This window comes from Ambystoma mexicanum, chromosome 3q, assembly GCF_040938575.1.
Source record: "Ambystoma mexicanum isolate Mex_15411 chromosome 3q, UKY_AmexF1_1, whole genome shotgun sequence".
Lineage (NCBI taxonomy): Eukaryota > Metazoa > Chordata > Amphibia > Caudata > Ambystomatidae > Ambystoma > Ambystoma mexicanum.
Window position 1 is genome coordinate 206,696,065 of NC_090926.1, and position 14,355 is coordinate 206,710,419.

The 14,355-nt window shown below is 44.9% G+C and overlaps 1 protein-coding gene across 2 annotated transcripts in view; it reads left to right on the plus strand.

The window, feature by feature from the left end:
* LRP1 (LDL receptor related protein 1) overlaps positions 1–14,355 on the plus strand; it is a 1,300,039-nt gene that overhangs the window by 650,351 nt on the left and 635,333 nt on the right. For both annotated transcript variants that reach the window (XM_069653565.1, XM_069653566.1), the window contains exons 28-29: positions 9,911–10,042; positions 10,632–10,859. In XM_069653565.1, the coding sequence (XP_069509666.1) occupies positions 9,911–10,042; positions 10,632–10,859 (360 nt within the window). The remainder of the gene's footprint in view (positions 1–9,910; positions 10,043–10,631; positions 10,860–14,355) is intronic.

Here is a 14,355-nt window from a genome sequence, read left to right on the forward strand (position 1 = left end):
CTCCCTTTGTGTCTCTCTGTGCCTGCTCTCCCCCCCCCCCTCACCATCCAACCCTTCCCTTTCTCCCTTGGGTTCCTGTCTCACCCCCTACATTCAAGGGTACTCTCCAGGCCCCTGTGTTCCATGCCAGTGGGTGTGCCTAGATAGTATGCCTGCCATCAATGCCCTGCCTTGTGCCCACAGACCAGTGCAAACCATCACCAGTGCTAATATGTCTTGCTGGCATTAGGTTTACTCCTCTTCCTGTAATAAATCTGTTCTTGGTTTCTACAACGACGTTGGTTCCTTCATTGTGTTCCCACTTCTCAGGGTAGTCTGCCTGTTATTGCCAGAAGGGGGACCTAGTCTGTCTGTGTATACAACGCACCACCACCGGGTCTGTTGACTCCCTGGTCCAAACCTGTGGCTCTGACTGGGGTCTCCCACACAGCCTTCCCCATTTTGGCCTGCCTCCCACTTCCACAACTCTTCCAGGCGGCCTTCTCAATGGGAGCCCGTCGAAGAGAAAGGAGGGAGCAGGACTTCCCCTCTCTTCCCCCTCAACCCAGTTTAGCAGAGGGAGGCTCAAGAAAGGGCAAGCCACCGTGAGTTGGCGAAAAAAAGACTTGCACCATTGTAGGTCAATGGTGACCCATGTGTCCCTTAACGCAGCTGCGAAGACAGCCTGCGTGTAGAATTCACAAAAGTCAGTAGAAAATATCCACTGCCACCATCCACTCAGACGTGTCACTGTAACTAGAAGGTTACAGGAGAAGTGAGAAAAGGGATTCAATGTGCCACCTCCGCACTCCACATAAGGTGGGGTGTGCTGATCTCACAAAGGAAAGCATAGGTAGAATAAAAGAGATCTCCTTATACTGATAACAGTATGCTTTCACAGGAATATAAAATAAAACCAAAGATGGAAGCTCAAGAAGCTTCCAGCAACACTGCATAGAAGGTGCTGGGTGCTGCAATAGTAAAATACAGATGCCACAAAAATATGAAGGCAAGCAGACTCCATTAAAGATGAACAAAAAGGGTTCACAGAGTCCACGAAAAAAGAATGGGCGAGGGAGGAAAAAGAAGGTTCCCACTCAGTTAGACAAAAATGCAATAGTCCAGCAAAATGTGCTGGGGCACTCAACACGTAGGGAGAATTACAGCACACATGATGTAAATTCAACCTAACAGACAGGAACATTGGAGATGTTGATTCTCAAATGGGCATCTGCATAAGATATGTAGTGATATATTAAAGTGTGTACTGGTGTTGAGTCTTGAGAAAAGGGTGCAGAGGTAAATGTTGAATTACAGAAGGAGGAGACTAATGACCCGAGTTGAGCATGTTGGGACCTATTGGCAAGGAAGGGCTAGAACCAGTGGAGGGCTTTCTGGTCTAGGAGTGCAACTTTCACAGATGTTTGAGAAGGATATTTTTTTCAACTTTGTTGAGGCTGCGGGAAATAGGTTCAACAGACAGTAAACTTACCATGCCCCTGACTTCAGCCTGACGCTTAATAGAGGGAGAGAAGTGTAATTTCGGTTCCATGACCTGCCCATTAACCGAATTGAAGTTTGCCCACAAAGGAACATTTCAGAATGTCATTTTGAGGCTGTCGTACAGCAAAATCTTACAAAGCTTTAGCAGAGTGGGGGAGAATGCCACTGGGTCTGTTAATTGGCAGTAGAGCGTCCAAGGTGCCTTTCTGATGGGCCAATTATTGCATGTAAAAAACAGTAGAAAACTCCTTTTCAAATAAGCTATTAAAGATATTTATTGGAAAAGGGGCAAAATGTGTGTGGACTGAAATTACTGCTGATAGAATAAGGTCAGAATCAGAGAGGGGGGGGGTTTGATATGAACTGGAAAACAGTTAACCTCTGTGATAGAGTGGGACTGAAGGGCGATTCTGGGTGTCTTGAGTAAAGACCAGTCAACAATTATGGGCAACCCTGTCATTTGCAGAGAGAAATGCCCTTGTCTTTATAATTTGGTCATATTCTTGCAGGAAAGGTACGAAAAGTGTGAATTTTTGTAAAGGATAAGGGCGTGTACTGAGATCTTAGTTGAGCCCCAAATTTGTCCATGAAGGAGCTTGTAGTAGAATAGATTTGTGGTTATGGGAGATACTGGCTCTGTGTGCATCATAGGATATTCTTTTCACCATCTGCTTTTAAGGTATCTGGTTTTCGCTTTAGATTTGTTTGCATCATCTGAACAAGGATTGCAGCCATGTTTAGTTTTGCAGTAAAGGTGTCCTTTATGGGGGCCATCCAGGACATGTACTGGCCTGCCACTATATTGCAGGAATCCAAGGTGGTATGTGAATCTTTGGAGCTTAAGGATGGGGTTGGGGGTAATGCTAGTCTTGGTGACGAGATTTATGGACCGGAATGAGTGGTTCCCAGAGAGATGGGCTCAACGGCAGAGTATTTTACAGGCACATCACATATTGCTGATGATCTGATGTTAGTGGAGGATGTGAATATTGGTGGTGCTCCGGTCTCTGTTTGGGGACCAGATGTGTAACCCTTGGTATGTGTAGGGCCTGTTACCATGGGCAATGGCCCTGAGACATAGCAAGATGTAGTTAGTGTTATGGCGAATTCTCATTTCTGTGCTAATTGCCTTCAACTTTAACGACCCCCAGCTCTTTTGCTGGACTTAAGGACTTTTTAGTTTTAACCCTGGAGTGAGTGAGCACCTTTTCTCACTCATGTGTTTTGACCTGATTTGGATGATGGATTTCCCTTGATTTTGGAGTCCGACTAACTCAATAGGCATCTACTTATTGTATGGTGACACACAGCACCTTCAGTGCAGTGTCAGAGAAGTCCTTTGGATTTCTGATAAGGTTTAAAAACCTGTTCATGTGTGAACTACTGTTCCCAAGAATAGTAAAGTGAACCTTTTCTTTGTAGGTCCAGCACACACCATCTTATGTGCAGTGCTGGGGGGGTTACCTAGCAGCCTCTTTTCCTACTTACTCATGTAACATGTGTATGCTACCCTCACTACTTGAAATGGCTGGTGGCAGTGGTTTATTTTTCCTACCATTGTGTTTTTCTACCGCAGGCTGAATCCTCTGCTGCAGTATAGCACCCATGGGTGACCATTTTGTCAAAATGGACCCCGTCTTTTTTGGCCAGTTTCTGTTTGTGAGGTCTTGCTTGGGCTTTAATCTGCATGCCAAGCCAGGTTTGAACCCTTTGTTCATTTTGGCTTTGGTGGGCTTCAGTACTGAAACCCGCCTCTGGCTCCAGTGTGTCTGGAAGGGCAGGAAGTGAGGGAGGTGCCCGGAACTCCCCTGTCCTTTATCTTTAGAAATGCCTGAATGCACCCATTCCTGATTGGCTGGCTGGCTGGCTGGCTGGCTGGCTGGCTGGCTGGCTGGCTGGCTGGCTGGCTGGCTGGCTGTTATTTCAGGATAGCCACCACGCTGTTTGAGTGACAGGTAGGCTGTGCATGAATGGGAGAAACCTGCTTAAAAGGCGGTTGTTTTGGGACTGAAGACAGTCAACCACTGGGAAGAACAACCCGATGAAGAAACCGTGAACAAAGCTTGCTGTAACCTCCTGGACCTTTGAATTGCCCTGTGAAGCCCTGCTGCTGTGCTGAAACTCCTTTTTCTGATAGACAAGAGAAGTTCTGTAAGGACCGACTTCTTCCCTTGGGTTAGTGGGACCAACTAACCCCGAGACAAACTCCACTAGATCATCATCCCCAGACTGGCTGTACTTCTTTGCTGCTGCAGGAAACGACTGCCAGGGGTTGATAAATCCTTAGTCTAGTGCAATGTCTGTGATCCAGCCAGAAGCTCCAGGAGTCTCCACAGGACCATCCAGAAGCAGGACGACCAGAACTCGAGTCCCCTCACCAGGGTGCTGGACTCAAGGAGTGAAGGAAGCCCAAACAGTGTCCAAGATCTGCAGTGGTGCTGTTTGCCGAGGGCTGAAACTGCAAAGTGCGCTGATCTAAAAAGAGCCTGTAACTGCTCCGAACTGCTGCCACAGGAGTCATCTCCACTGAGGCCCAGGATCTTCATCACTGCAACCAGACAGAAGTCAGCTGCACCACTCTTCTAACCAAAGGTACTGTTCGGACTTGGGGTACTTGGCTATGGGAGTAATTTTTTGTCTCCCCATACTTTCTTTAAAACCATGCTGTCCTTCAACTTTATAGGCATCTGTAATTACTTTGACAGCACGCAGCACTTTTTGTGCAGTGTTGCTGGGGAGCCCATTGGGCTTCCATTTTTATTTTATTCTCCTTGTAGGAACACATGTTCCCAAGGGTAGGAGGGTACTTTTCATCCTTTCTACATTTTACATTATGAGATCCGCACACACCAGATTATGTGGAGTGCTGAGGGGGTTACACTGTATCCCCTTGCTCACTTCTCCTGTAACGTTTCTGTTACAGTGACACGCTTATAATTCTGGCTGGTGGCAGTAGACATGTTCTACAGACTTTTGTGTAATGTTTACTCTTAGTCTGTGCTCACAGACACGGTAATACACAGAAGGGTCATTCTTGATCCCCCTCACCAAATGGTGACGGTTTTCTTTTTTCACCATTTCTTGGGTGCTTGTCCTTTCTTGATCCTTATTCCTTGCAGGGTTGGGGAGGTCCTTCTCGTACTTTGTCTTCGGTGGGAATCCTTTGAGAAGCCTGCCGAGGCGACCGTGTGTCTTTGAGGACAGAAAGCAGGGTAGGATCCAGAAACTCTGCTTGTCATTGCCTTCTAGCATGCTTGCCTGGATCCAGTTCCAACTAAAAGGACAGCAACTCCCCAAAGTTTGAATTAAGCATGAATGCCGATTGGCTGGGTTCCTGTATAAGAGGCTGGATTCCTGGTGCACAGTCAACCACTGGAAGTAAATCCGAAGATGATGAAGAGAACACGCCTGCAGCTACTTTGTGACGGGAGATGCCTGCTGAGTGACCGTTGCTCTGCTGACCCTTTCTCCCATGCAGCAGTGAAGCTCCGAAGCGGACTCCTCCTTCCTTTGGGCTGGTGTGCCTAATCGGCCTTGAGGCGACCTGCATTTTAAGCCATCCCATGACAACCTGCAACCTTCCTGGGCTGCAAACTACCAATACCTTAGGACCGGTGATGACCATAACTTGGTGGCTTCATTCTGGACCTCCAGAGGCAAGAATCCACTCCTTGAAGTCTCCTCACCAGAGTGCTGGACCGAGAAAGTGAGACAAATCAACCGGGCCAGAACCGTTAATCTAGTATCCCGAAAAAGGTGCCAAAACCACAGAACTACGAGAAGCTATGAAGAATCCTTTGCTGGGAGCCTTTCCAATCGACTGCTGAAAAATCACTTCCAGTGTCTCTTCTTTCATCAGAAGGCCAAAAATTCTAAGATCAGGTCCTGTAGCTGATGCCTTGAGGGCGTTCACCTCCTTCATCTTTGCTGCTGAGGTACTGTGAAACTCGGTAATACTTACCCAGAGTCGTTCTGCTGCTCCTGTGTGGTTGAGGTGATGATTCACAAGTTTCACACGTTTGGGTGTTACCCCATGCCTGATGCTGGTGCGCATTCAAGGAGCCTTCTACGAAATCCCTGAACCCAATTTTACCTACAAAAGCGTATTACTTGTTATAGAAGTAATAACGGTACGGAGTAATAAAGTGAACGGAGGATGGCACAGGGCAACTCGCTGGTCTTGGAAGCAAGACCACTCAGAGCAACTGAGGTTCGAATCCCGGATCCGCGATTAGAAACCGAACTAGGATATGGTATTAGGTGCGTTCGAAAAAAAACAAGTAAATAGACGAATCCTCTGGAACTCAGACTTTTCTACACTCTGTGCCTTATCCAATTTTGCCTTCATCAGAGCCCTGATGCCCACTGTCCCACCTCTGAGACAATCCCATACATAGATGGGGAAGGACTGCCGAAGCCTAAGGCCTCGCTAAAGAAAGTATTTCAAGTGTTAAAAGTGCATATCCTGCTTATGTTGGTCATGTAACTTAATTTTATTCCTGAAACAGTATATTATACAACGTTTATTACAAAGTGTTTTTTACTTTACTTCAATTGCATACTGCCTTTCTATAAGTTTTTTACACTGTGGTTTACTTACCAGAATGATTGCATTGGTTTTCCTATGAGTTTATTGCTTATGATACTTACCTTTCTGAAAAATTCCCTTTGCCATTTTTTTTTATTTACAACAAAGACATTTAATTCATTGTGATTCTGGTTGCTCATGCTCGACCTTGCACAAAAAATGCATGTTAAAACATTTAAAAAAAGAACCATAAACATATCAAATCTGAGTACGCGTATACATCAGATACATATAGAACAATTTCGTCCATTAAAGGGAAGACTTTTGAACATTCTCCAAAAACATTTCTAAATAAATTAAATGAAAAAGAATACTCATCGCGTTTCCTAATGACCACATAAAACCTAATCATAACATCAGGCAGCTAAGGTGCTTGTATTTCCTACCATCTTAGCCTTATCAAACCAGCCTTATGAAGTATCTTAACAATAGCAATCGCGTCCTCACCACTTGAGATCCGAGCAAATAAATCATCTGTATTGAGCAGAGCAAACTTATGTTCATAATGCCCCAGCCATAAAGTTCTAATTACAGCAAGGCGGGGCGGTTCAAAACCATGTGCCAACTGTTTGTAACTCTGCCAGATCCTTGTATAATAATCAGCCTATATGGATCTCTTCGTTCATGGATCTGATCTGGCCTATCTCGCCCATGGGAAGCAGGGTCAATCTGTATCGTAAGAACTGATGGGCCCAATACGAATTCAGCAATGTTTCCAAATATTTTGGAGTGCTGCCCCAATAGTATAGTTTGTACTGCCTCATCTTTGAGATTGCTATACAGTCATGTCTCATCAAGCACTTATTTACATCATTTGGATTAATTAGAAGGTCACCAATGGATAGATCCAACTTGTTCAAGATTTCGTCAGCATTTTTCCTAAAGTTAGACGCGGCTGATGTTGAAGGCGCATGTAGAACCCCTGCTAGGTCTTCATACAAGGAGTCTTTGATAGGCTCCAGCAATCTTCTATACAGCGAGAGTATCCTCCACTCGACCGGGCACCTCGGCGAAGTTCAGCCCAGTTCATATCTCAGTGAGGCCATAGGCACGCAATTGGGTAAGCCTAATGCTTGCTTCCTGAACCTGGACTCGATCCTAACATATCTAGTTTGTGGTTAATCTCTGTGCCATATAGTTACACTGCGACCATCTTCATTTGTTAATAAATGAGCAGTGGGAAGATTGAAAACCTGCAATACTGAAGCCGAATCTTCATCTGCAAAGCTGCTTGAGATGTCTTCCTCAACAGGCGTGCCATCGGGACATCCATGTTATCGTGCGTCTCCATACTAAAAGCTAAATAGATTCTAGATGAAGTTGTGATCAATATTTGATCCCCCATGTACCACATGCAACCCATTCTATTAGCAATAAATCAGATCACATTAGTCTTTTTTGCTATTAATGCACAGTTCATTCTTAGTCTAATATTCCCTGATGGCATGGATCTGTCTTTAAAGAACCACCTGGGTCTTATCCATGAAGATGTCATCCCTATATGTTAAATGAGGGATTTTCATGAAAGGGATTGTTGGTGGAGCAAATGAGAATGCTGATAGAAAATCTCCCAAATCAGATGGGTAGAGGTTGAAAAGGAAGGAGTCAATACGCAGCCCTGGCAGAGACCCCTTCTACCATGCAAGACCTCCGCCTGGGCACTGTCTGTTCAGCCTCACCTGTAGGAGTGTGCACTCAGGGAGATGAATAATCAAAATAGACCAAGGGGACCCCGGGATCTTCTAGTCCCTCAACTTACAACATTGGAGATTGTGGTTAACACAATCAAATGCTTGCGTCTAATCAATGGCAGCCATATATAAGGGCAATCTTCCAGGCCCTAGCGAGTCTCCTCTCAGCTAGCTCACCACCAGACCATTTAGTTCAGTGCCCAGCCCCTTGTGGAAGCCAGTCTGGTACTTCTGGAGTTGGCCTGTGCGGGTAGCTCAATCGACCAGGTTGCAGAGAACCACTCCTGCAACACTCTTACTCTCGCTGTCTAGATGGGAGATAGGACAAGCCCTAGTAGTTATCGTCCCATCTCCCTTCTTATAGATGAGCACAATGACAGCCATTCACCAGGATGCTGGTATCACGCCCATCCTCAACACTGCACTGAACAAGCGTCACGGAGTACATTTTTTTTTAAGTCCTGCTCTGCATTTCTCGAAAGTGATTCTATTTTTAACATTGTGACTAAACTTCGAAACATTAATATTTTTCGCTTTAATGTATGACTGCAATAACCATTTTTAAAATGTTCAAAAAATTCTTCAAAGCCTACGGCTTTGGTTTAAAACCGCTTTCTACCACCTAAGGCTTCCTTTTTTGCCATGTGTGCATTTGCATTAGTTTTAACATTGTGACCTAGGAGGGCCAAATTAATGTGGATTTTTGTTATAGGTCTTTGTGATTTTTAGCACGTTTTTTCCTCGCTGGTCAAATGACCCGTTTCCCCTTTTCTCCCATACCCTACTCATTTGTGTTGCTGACCACCAGGTGTAGCGCCTTTCACATATACCGGATTTGGGTGATCTTTTTCATACATTGTACAGAATTGTGCAGGCCCACGTCTGGCTCAACTACTTGTTAGGTTTCTTGGCTCCCTTTGTCTTTCCACCCCCGTTATTTTTTCTTGGGTTCTGCCTTTGGTTGTGCGGCCGTATTTAGACCGTGGAGTTAAGAGAGTCTTTCTTTTATAGGCAGAACTGGTTTTTGTATTATACTGGGGTTAGTTTTAAAACTGTGTATTTATTCATGAAGTACTTATTTTGACCCGATAGTTGTCTAAGTATATATCTTTCAGTGTGATGTGTTTTCTAGAGATTTGTGTTGAGTAATTGTACCTTTGTTGTCTCCTGCTTGGTCCTACCTGAGAGTTGAGCCTCGTCTCTCTACGTTACCTACCTTAAGAGAGGTTTGGCTTTCCTTTGTCTTCTGGTGTGTTCGCCTTCCATTAGAGTTGGTGGTTGTAGTTCCATCCACAAGATGGCGGCGCAAAACTGGCTTGTGACACTCCTTATTTCAGCTAAACTGCTACATTATGAGGTCTTCGAGCTGGGAGAAATAAAAGTAGAGGACAATTGGCAGGGCATGAATGGGGCTTTCCGTATTTCCATGGAGATAATGGAACTGCCATTAAATAAGGTGGTAAATGTGGAAAATAAGCTGGGAAATGTCCAAAGGCATCACTCGTCAATAGCGGTGCCTCTGACATGGAATCCTGACCTTTTGAGCTTCTGGTTTTTGCTTGTCATGTACATGCTTGAAGTCTTTGATGGGGCCTTCACACCCCTCCTTTTCCTGCTTTCTTTGTCCCTTTTTTACGAACTACACCTGTGTTCTTGGTGAACTGTCACTCCCAATTAAGAGGGCATCGCAATACCTTAAGCGCATCTTCATACAACGAAACACTATGAAAACCTGTTCAACCTGCTGAACAAACTCCTGTTGTATATACTTCTCGGACCCAGTCAACCCACTTAGGTCCCTCCATTCACCCTGTCACTTATTCTCCTCCTCCTCATTTGCCCCTCTCCATTATTGCATCTATTTATCAAATGTATTCCTATTGTTACCAGGTCCACTGTAACCACCAACCTGAGTCATGTCAAACTGCTATCGTTTTCCTCTGCTCCCTCCATAGTATGTCTTTCTTGTAACTGAGTAAGCTTGCTTGTACCAGTGCCACGATGCCCTTGGGCTGCTTTTGTGCGCTTTATAAATGCAAAAAATAAATTAAATAAATAAAAACACTTGAAGCATTGCATGACATTACTGGCGATCACGACTTGTTTTTTGGCGTTTCTAATTTTCTTGGTGTTTATTTTATTTCAACAGCACCTAACCCATGTGAAGGAAACGGTGGGCGAGGACCCTGCAGCCACCTCTGTCTCATAAACTACAATCAGGTGCACTCCTGTGCCTGCCCCCATCTCATGAAGCTGGCACCGGACAAGCAAACCTGCTTGGGTGAGTGCTTGACCCGCGCATGCTCGCTTATGTTCATTACATTGGGTCTAACTTGCAGGAGCGGTCTTTCCCCAGCTCTCCAGGACATTTATTTTATTTAGGTCCGATGAGCACCACATGTCTTAGCCTTCCCTTTAAAATATGGAATGTAAGGGGTGCGGTGGGCTTCCAAAAATGTAATGAATAAGGGAGCTCTGTCCAAAAATAAAGGGGCAGGGGGTTGTGAAAAAACAAAGGGCAAAGGGGGCCTTGTCAGAGTCGCGTATATGCTCCCCTCCCAAAGGTCAGAGGTTCACTCCTGAAAGGTAGGAGTTGGTGGTCACTGTTAGAATGGCAGGGCTTTCACTAGAGCAGAGGGCAGAAGCATGAGACGAGATGGTGATGCAGGGAGGCCTGCTTTTGACATAACATCCTCCGGTGCCCTATACCAGGGTATGTCCCTTTTTCATGACTAATGCAAACAATATGCAATGAGCCTAAAACAAGAAAAGCCGCCACATTTAATACAATAAGACCCATATTGTCAGACACAACAAAAACAAGCCATAGGGTTGTGCTATCATTCACTTTAACCCCATTCTTTTCCTAGATTTTAAGAACTTCCTTCTCTACGCGCGCCAGATGGAGATCCGTGGGGTGGACATCCACAACCCTTACTACAACTACATAATCTCCTTTACTGTTCCCGACATCGACAATGTCACTGTGGTGGACTATGACGCTCTGGAGCAGCGCATCTATTGGTCTGATGTACGCACGCAAACCATCAAGAGGGCCTTCATCAATGGGACCGTGGTAGAGAGTGTGGTATCCGCAGGTATGTGGTGGCCTCCTTACCACTGTGGTGGTGGTCCTCTCTTTGCATTTTGCAGCTTAGGATCTTACACTTGGTTGCATGCCAAAATGTTCGGCCATCTTGTGACTGAAGTCAAAACGGTGATCTAAAGATTGTTTTAAAAATGGATGCTGATAGTGTTGTAGGAGCGTGTGTAATCGCACACTGAAATGTAGGGTTGTAAGGTGGATCAGGGTGTGAGAATAATTTAGGTAGCCTCTCCAACTGTCCAACTGACTTTCTTAGTCGTAAAATGGAGAAGCGAAATTGGCTTTCACAAGTAGACTAAGCTTAAGGGCACAGTAAAAACTTCACAGCATTTAATAAAGGAATGTTCACATTATATATTACTCTAGTGAATTTATAGTTTTCGTGCAAGAAAAGGCAATGTAGAATTCCAGCCATGTATTTGTCTAAAATGGTTTCTCTTGTGATAGGACCATGTCAAGTTAAGGTCACTGCTAGTTTGGGGTGCCACTGTGTTCCAAAGTCGAAGTTTATTCTAAAGGTAATAAACCACTGCCATTCAGTTCATTGCCCACAGTTAAAGAGAGCAGATAATAGCTTGGGGTTATAGGAGAGTGCCTATGTGCTGGGAAGTTCATTTTGAAAGTCAAGTTCATCAGCGGCAGAGAGGGTCACCAGTTCGCCAGCATGGGCCTTAATGAAGACATCGAAGGCCACGCTGCCCTAATGAAGAACAGGTTTAGGACTGTGTAGGTGGTGGTGTAGGACTGTTTGCACCTTCTAAACTTCCTAGCTCTCCTGTTCCTCGCTAGTTATCCCTCTTTCAAATACACTATCTCCACAATCACTGCTTCCTATGGCATTCAAATGATTTCTCTCTAGCAATTCCCGCTGGTCAATTTGACCCTCTCACCCAACAAATTGACTCACTTCCTCCATATCACCACCTCATTGTCACTGGTAACTTTAACCCCCTCCCTCTCTCCTCTACCAACTGAATTAGCTCTTGTCTCCTTAACCATTCGCCCTCTTCTTTCCACCCATTCAAATGATCGCTTCTTTGACCTTATTTCCTTCTCCTTGCAAGTATCTGCCTTTTTCATTTCCACTGCTCCTTCTCCCTCTGATAGTTCCATCATCTTTGCCTTAATCTCCACTCTTAGTTTCACCCCACTCTCTCCATCTACCACTTCCATCACCAAGCACACGTTTCCCTCCTCCAAATTCCATATCTACCTCTCTGACCTACACCTCTCTCCTCCAATGCAAATTCACTGTTCCATCCTCTGATGAAACCTGCTCTACTTTAACACTGCTCCCTTCTCCTCTCCGTTCCCTCATTAAACCCTCATCTCCGTTGCATTTGATTCTTCCAATCTGCTTCCTGAAAAAAACAGTGAGGAAAAACCTTTGCACTGGGCAAAGATCTAGACACACTCAGATCTCCAACTGTACCCAGCTACTTCTCTGCTCTTGACTCCCTTTCTGTGACTTCTCTCTCATTTTCATCTCAATCTTGTCAACCTAGATGCCTCCAAAAGTCTCAACTCAGTTCTCTCATCTAAACCCTCCTCCATCTCCTCTCCTCTTTCTGATAACAATTTAGCTTCAAATATTTCCAACATTCAAAATACTTTCACAAATTACCTTGTATCCCCCACCTGCTCACTTTTCTCCATCACCTCTACCCTCTCCAGTGACATTGTTTTCCTTTGCCCCACTAACCCCGATGCAATTCTTGACCACCTTCTCCAGCCAAACCCTTTATGTGCCCCCATTGACCCTTTAACCAAACATTTCCCACTGTTGCTCCATATCTCACTTCACTCTTCAACTCCGCTATTGACAGCCGCGCTTTTCCATCATATTACAAGTCGACTACTACCATCCCTATCCTTAAGAAATCTAGCCTAGATCCTATCATGCAAATTTCCATCCCATCTCTCTTCTACCTCACTATCCCAAAATCCTAGAGTGTGTAGTTGTCCCCTCCCCTCCCCTCCCCTCAATGTCAGCAACTACAACTCTTCTGCTTGTCATGCTAACTCTTAATCTATTCTTATTCTTGACCTCTCTGCTGCCTTCGATACCATAAACCATTCTCACCTTCTCTCAACACTATTTCTTTTAGGAATCGGGAGCAAGGCCCTCGCTTGACTTGCTTCATATCTCGCCCCAGACATTTCCAGGTGTCCTAGAACAGCCTTACCTCCCCATTAGCCCCCCCACCCACTTACTGTTGGTGAATATTAGCCAGTGCCACATTTAGGGAGAATTGCGAATATTAGCTTGCATCACATTTAGACAGCATTGTGAATATTAGCCAGTGCCACACTTCGATAGAATTGCGAATATTTGCCTGCGTCACATTTAGAGAGACTTGTGAATATTCCCTTGCGTCACATTGAGACAGGATTTGTGAATCTTAGCCTGGGGCCTGTTTAGATAGAATTGTCAATAGTAGCCAGTGGCACATTTAGATAGAAATGCTGGGATATTCACATGCCACATCTAGAAAGAATTTGGAAATTAGCATGCATGACATCTAGATAGCGATGCCGCGAACAACCCACTAAAAATCTCACCCTTCTGCATACATCTCAAACTCTAACCAAACACAACCACACCTCTAAAGCACACCAAACCACACAGACTTCACTACATTGCAACAACAAAACAAATCGCACCGCACAAAGTCTCGCACAACAGAACACGACGACTACCAACTGAAAACCACACCTAAGATCAGCGAACGGTGTTAACCAAACTCAAGCTGCCAAACAGCACACTGCTCTTTCACTTTTCCTGCTCTGTCCTACTAACTAACACACCTCCTTTCCTTTTCAGATCTGCTAGAGGGCCGGGGGTCCACTCCGGTGGCGAAAGTGCGCGATACAAATATCCTTTAACATTAACTTCGCTTCACTCTCTATACCTCTGCTGTTGGCACCTTGATGTCATATCGCTTCTCCCATCAATGCTTTTCTGGTGACACATAGATCTTCTCCTTTCCCTCCTTATCTGACGAGCTATGGTCAACATTTCTAACTGTGTCTCCGCCATCAAATAGTGGATGGCATCTCACTTGGTCATGCTCAACTCCACTAAGACTAAAGTTCTCTACTTCCCATCCATAGATGCCATCTCTTCCTCTCCCCCGTCTTCTATTCTCCTCTCACGATTACTTTCCCTACTCTGCTTCTGCTCACAACCTTGGTGTCCTTTTTGATCCATCTCACAACTACTCGCTCTTTTCTAAATCTGCCATTGCGTACAGACTTAATCTCCTCGACATCATAAAAATAAAACCACCATCCCTTCAAGACTACAAAACACCTAATCTCCTCTTTAGTACTCTCACAATCTGCCTACTCTATGGCCTACTCTGACATTGCCAACTTTGCTTTTTCACATCTCGACAAAGTCCTCAACTTTGCTGTCCGTACGCTCTTCAACCTTCCCTATTTCACCTCCAACTCTCCAGCCCATCATCAATCAATTTATTGGTATA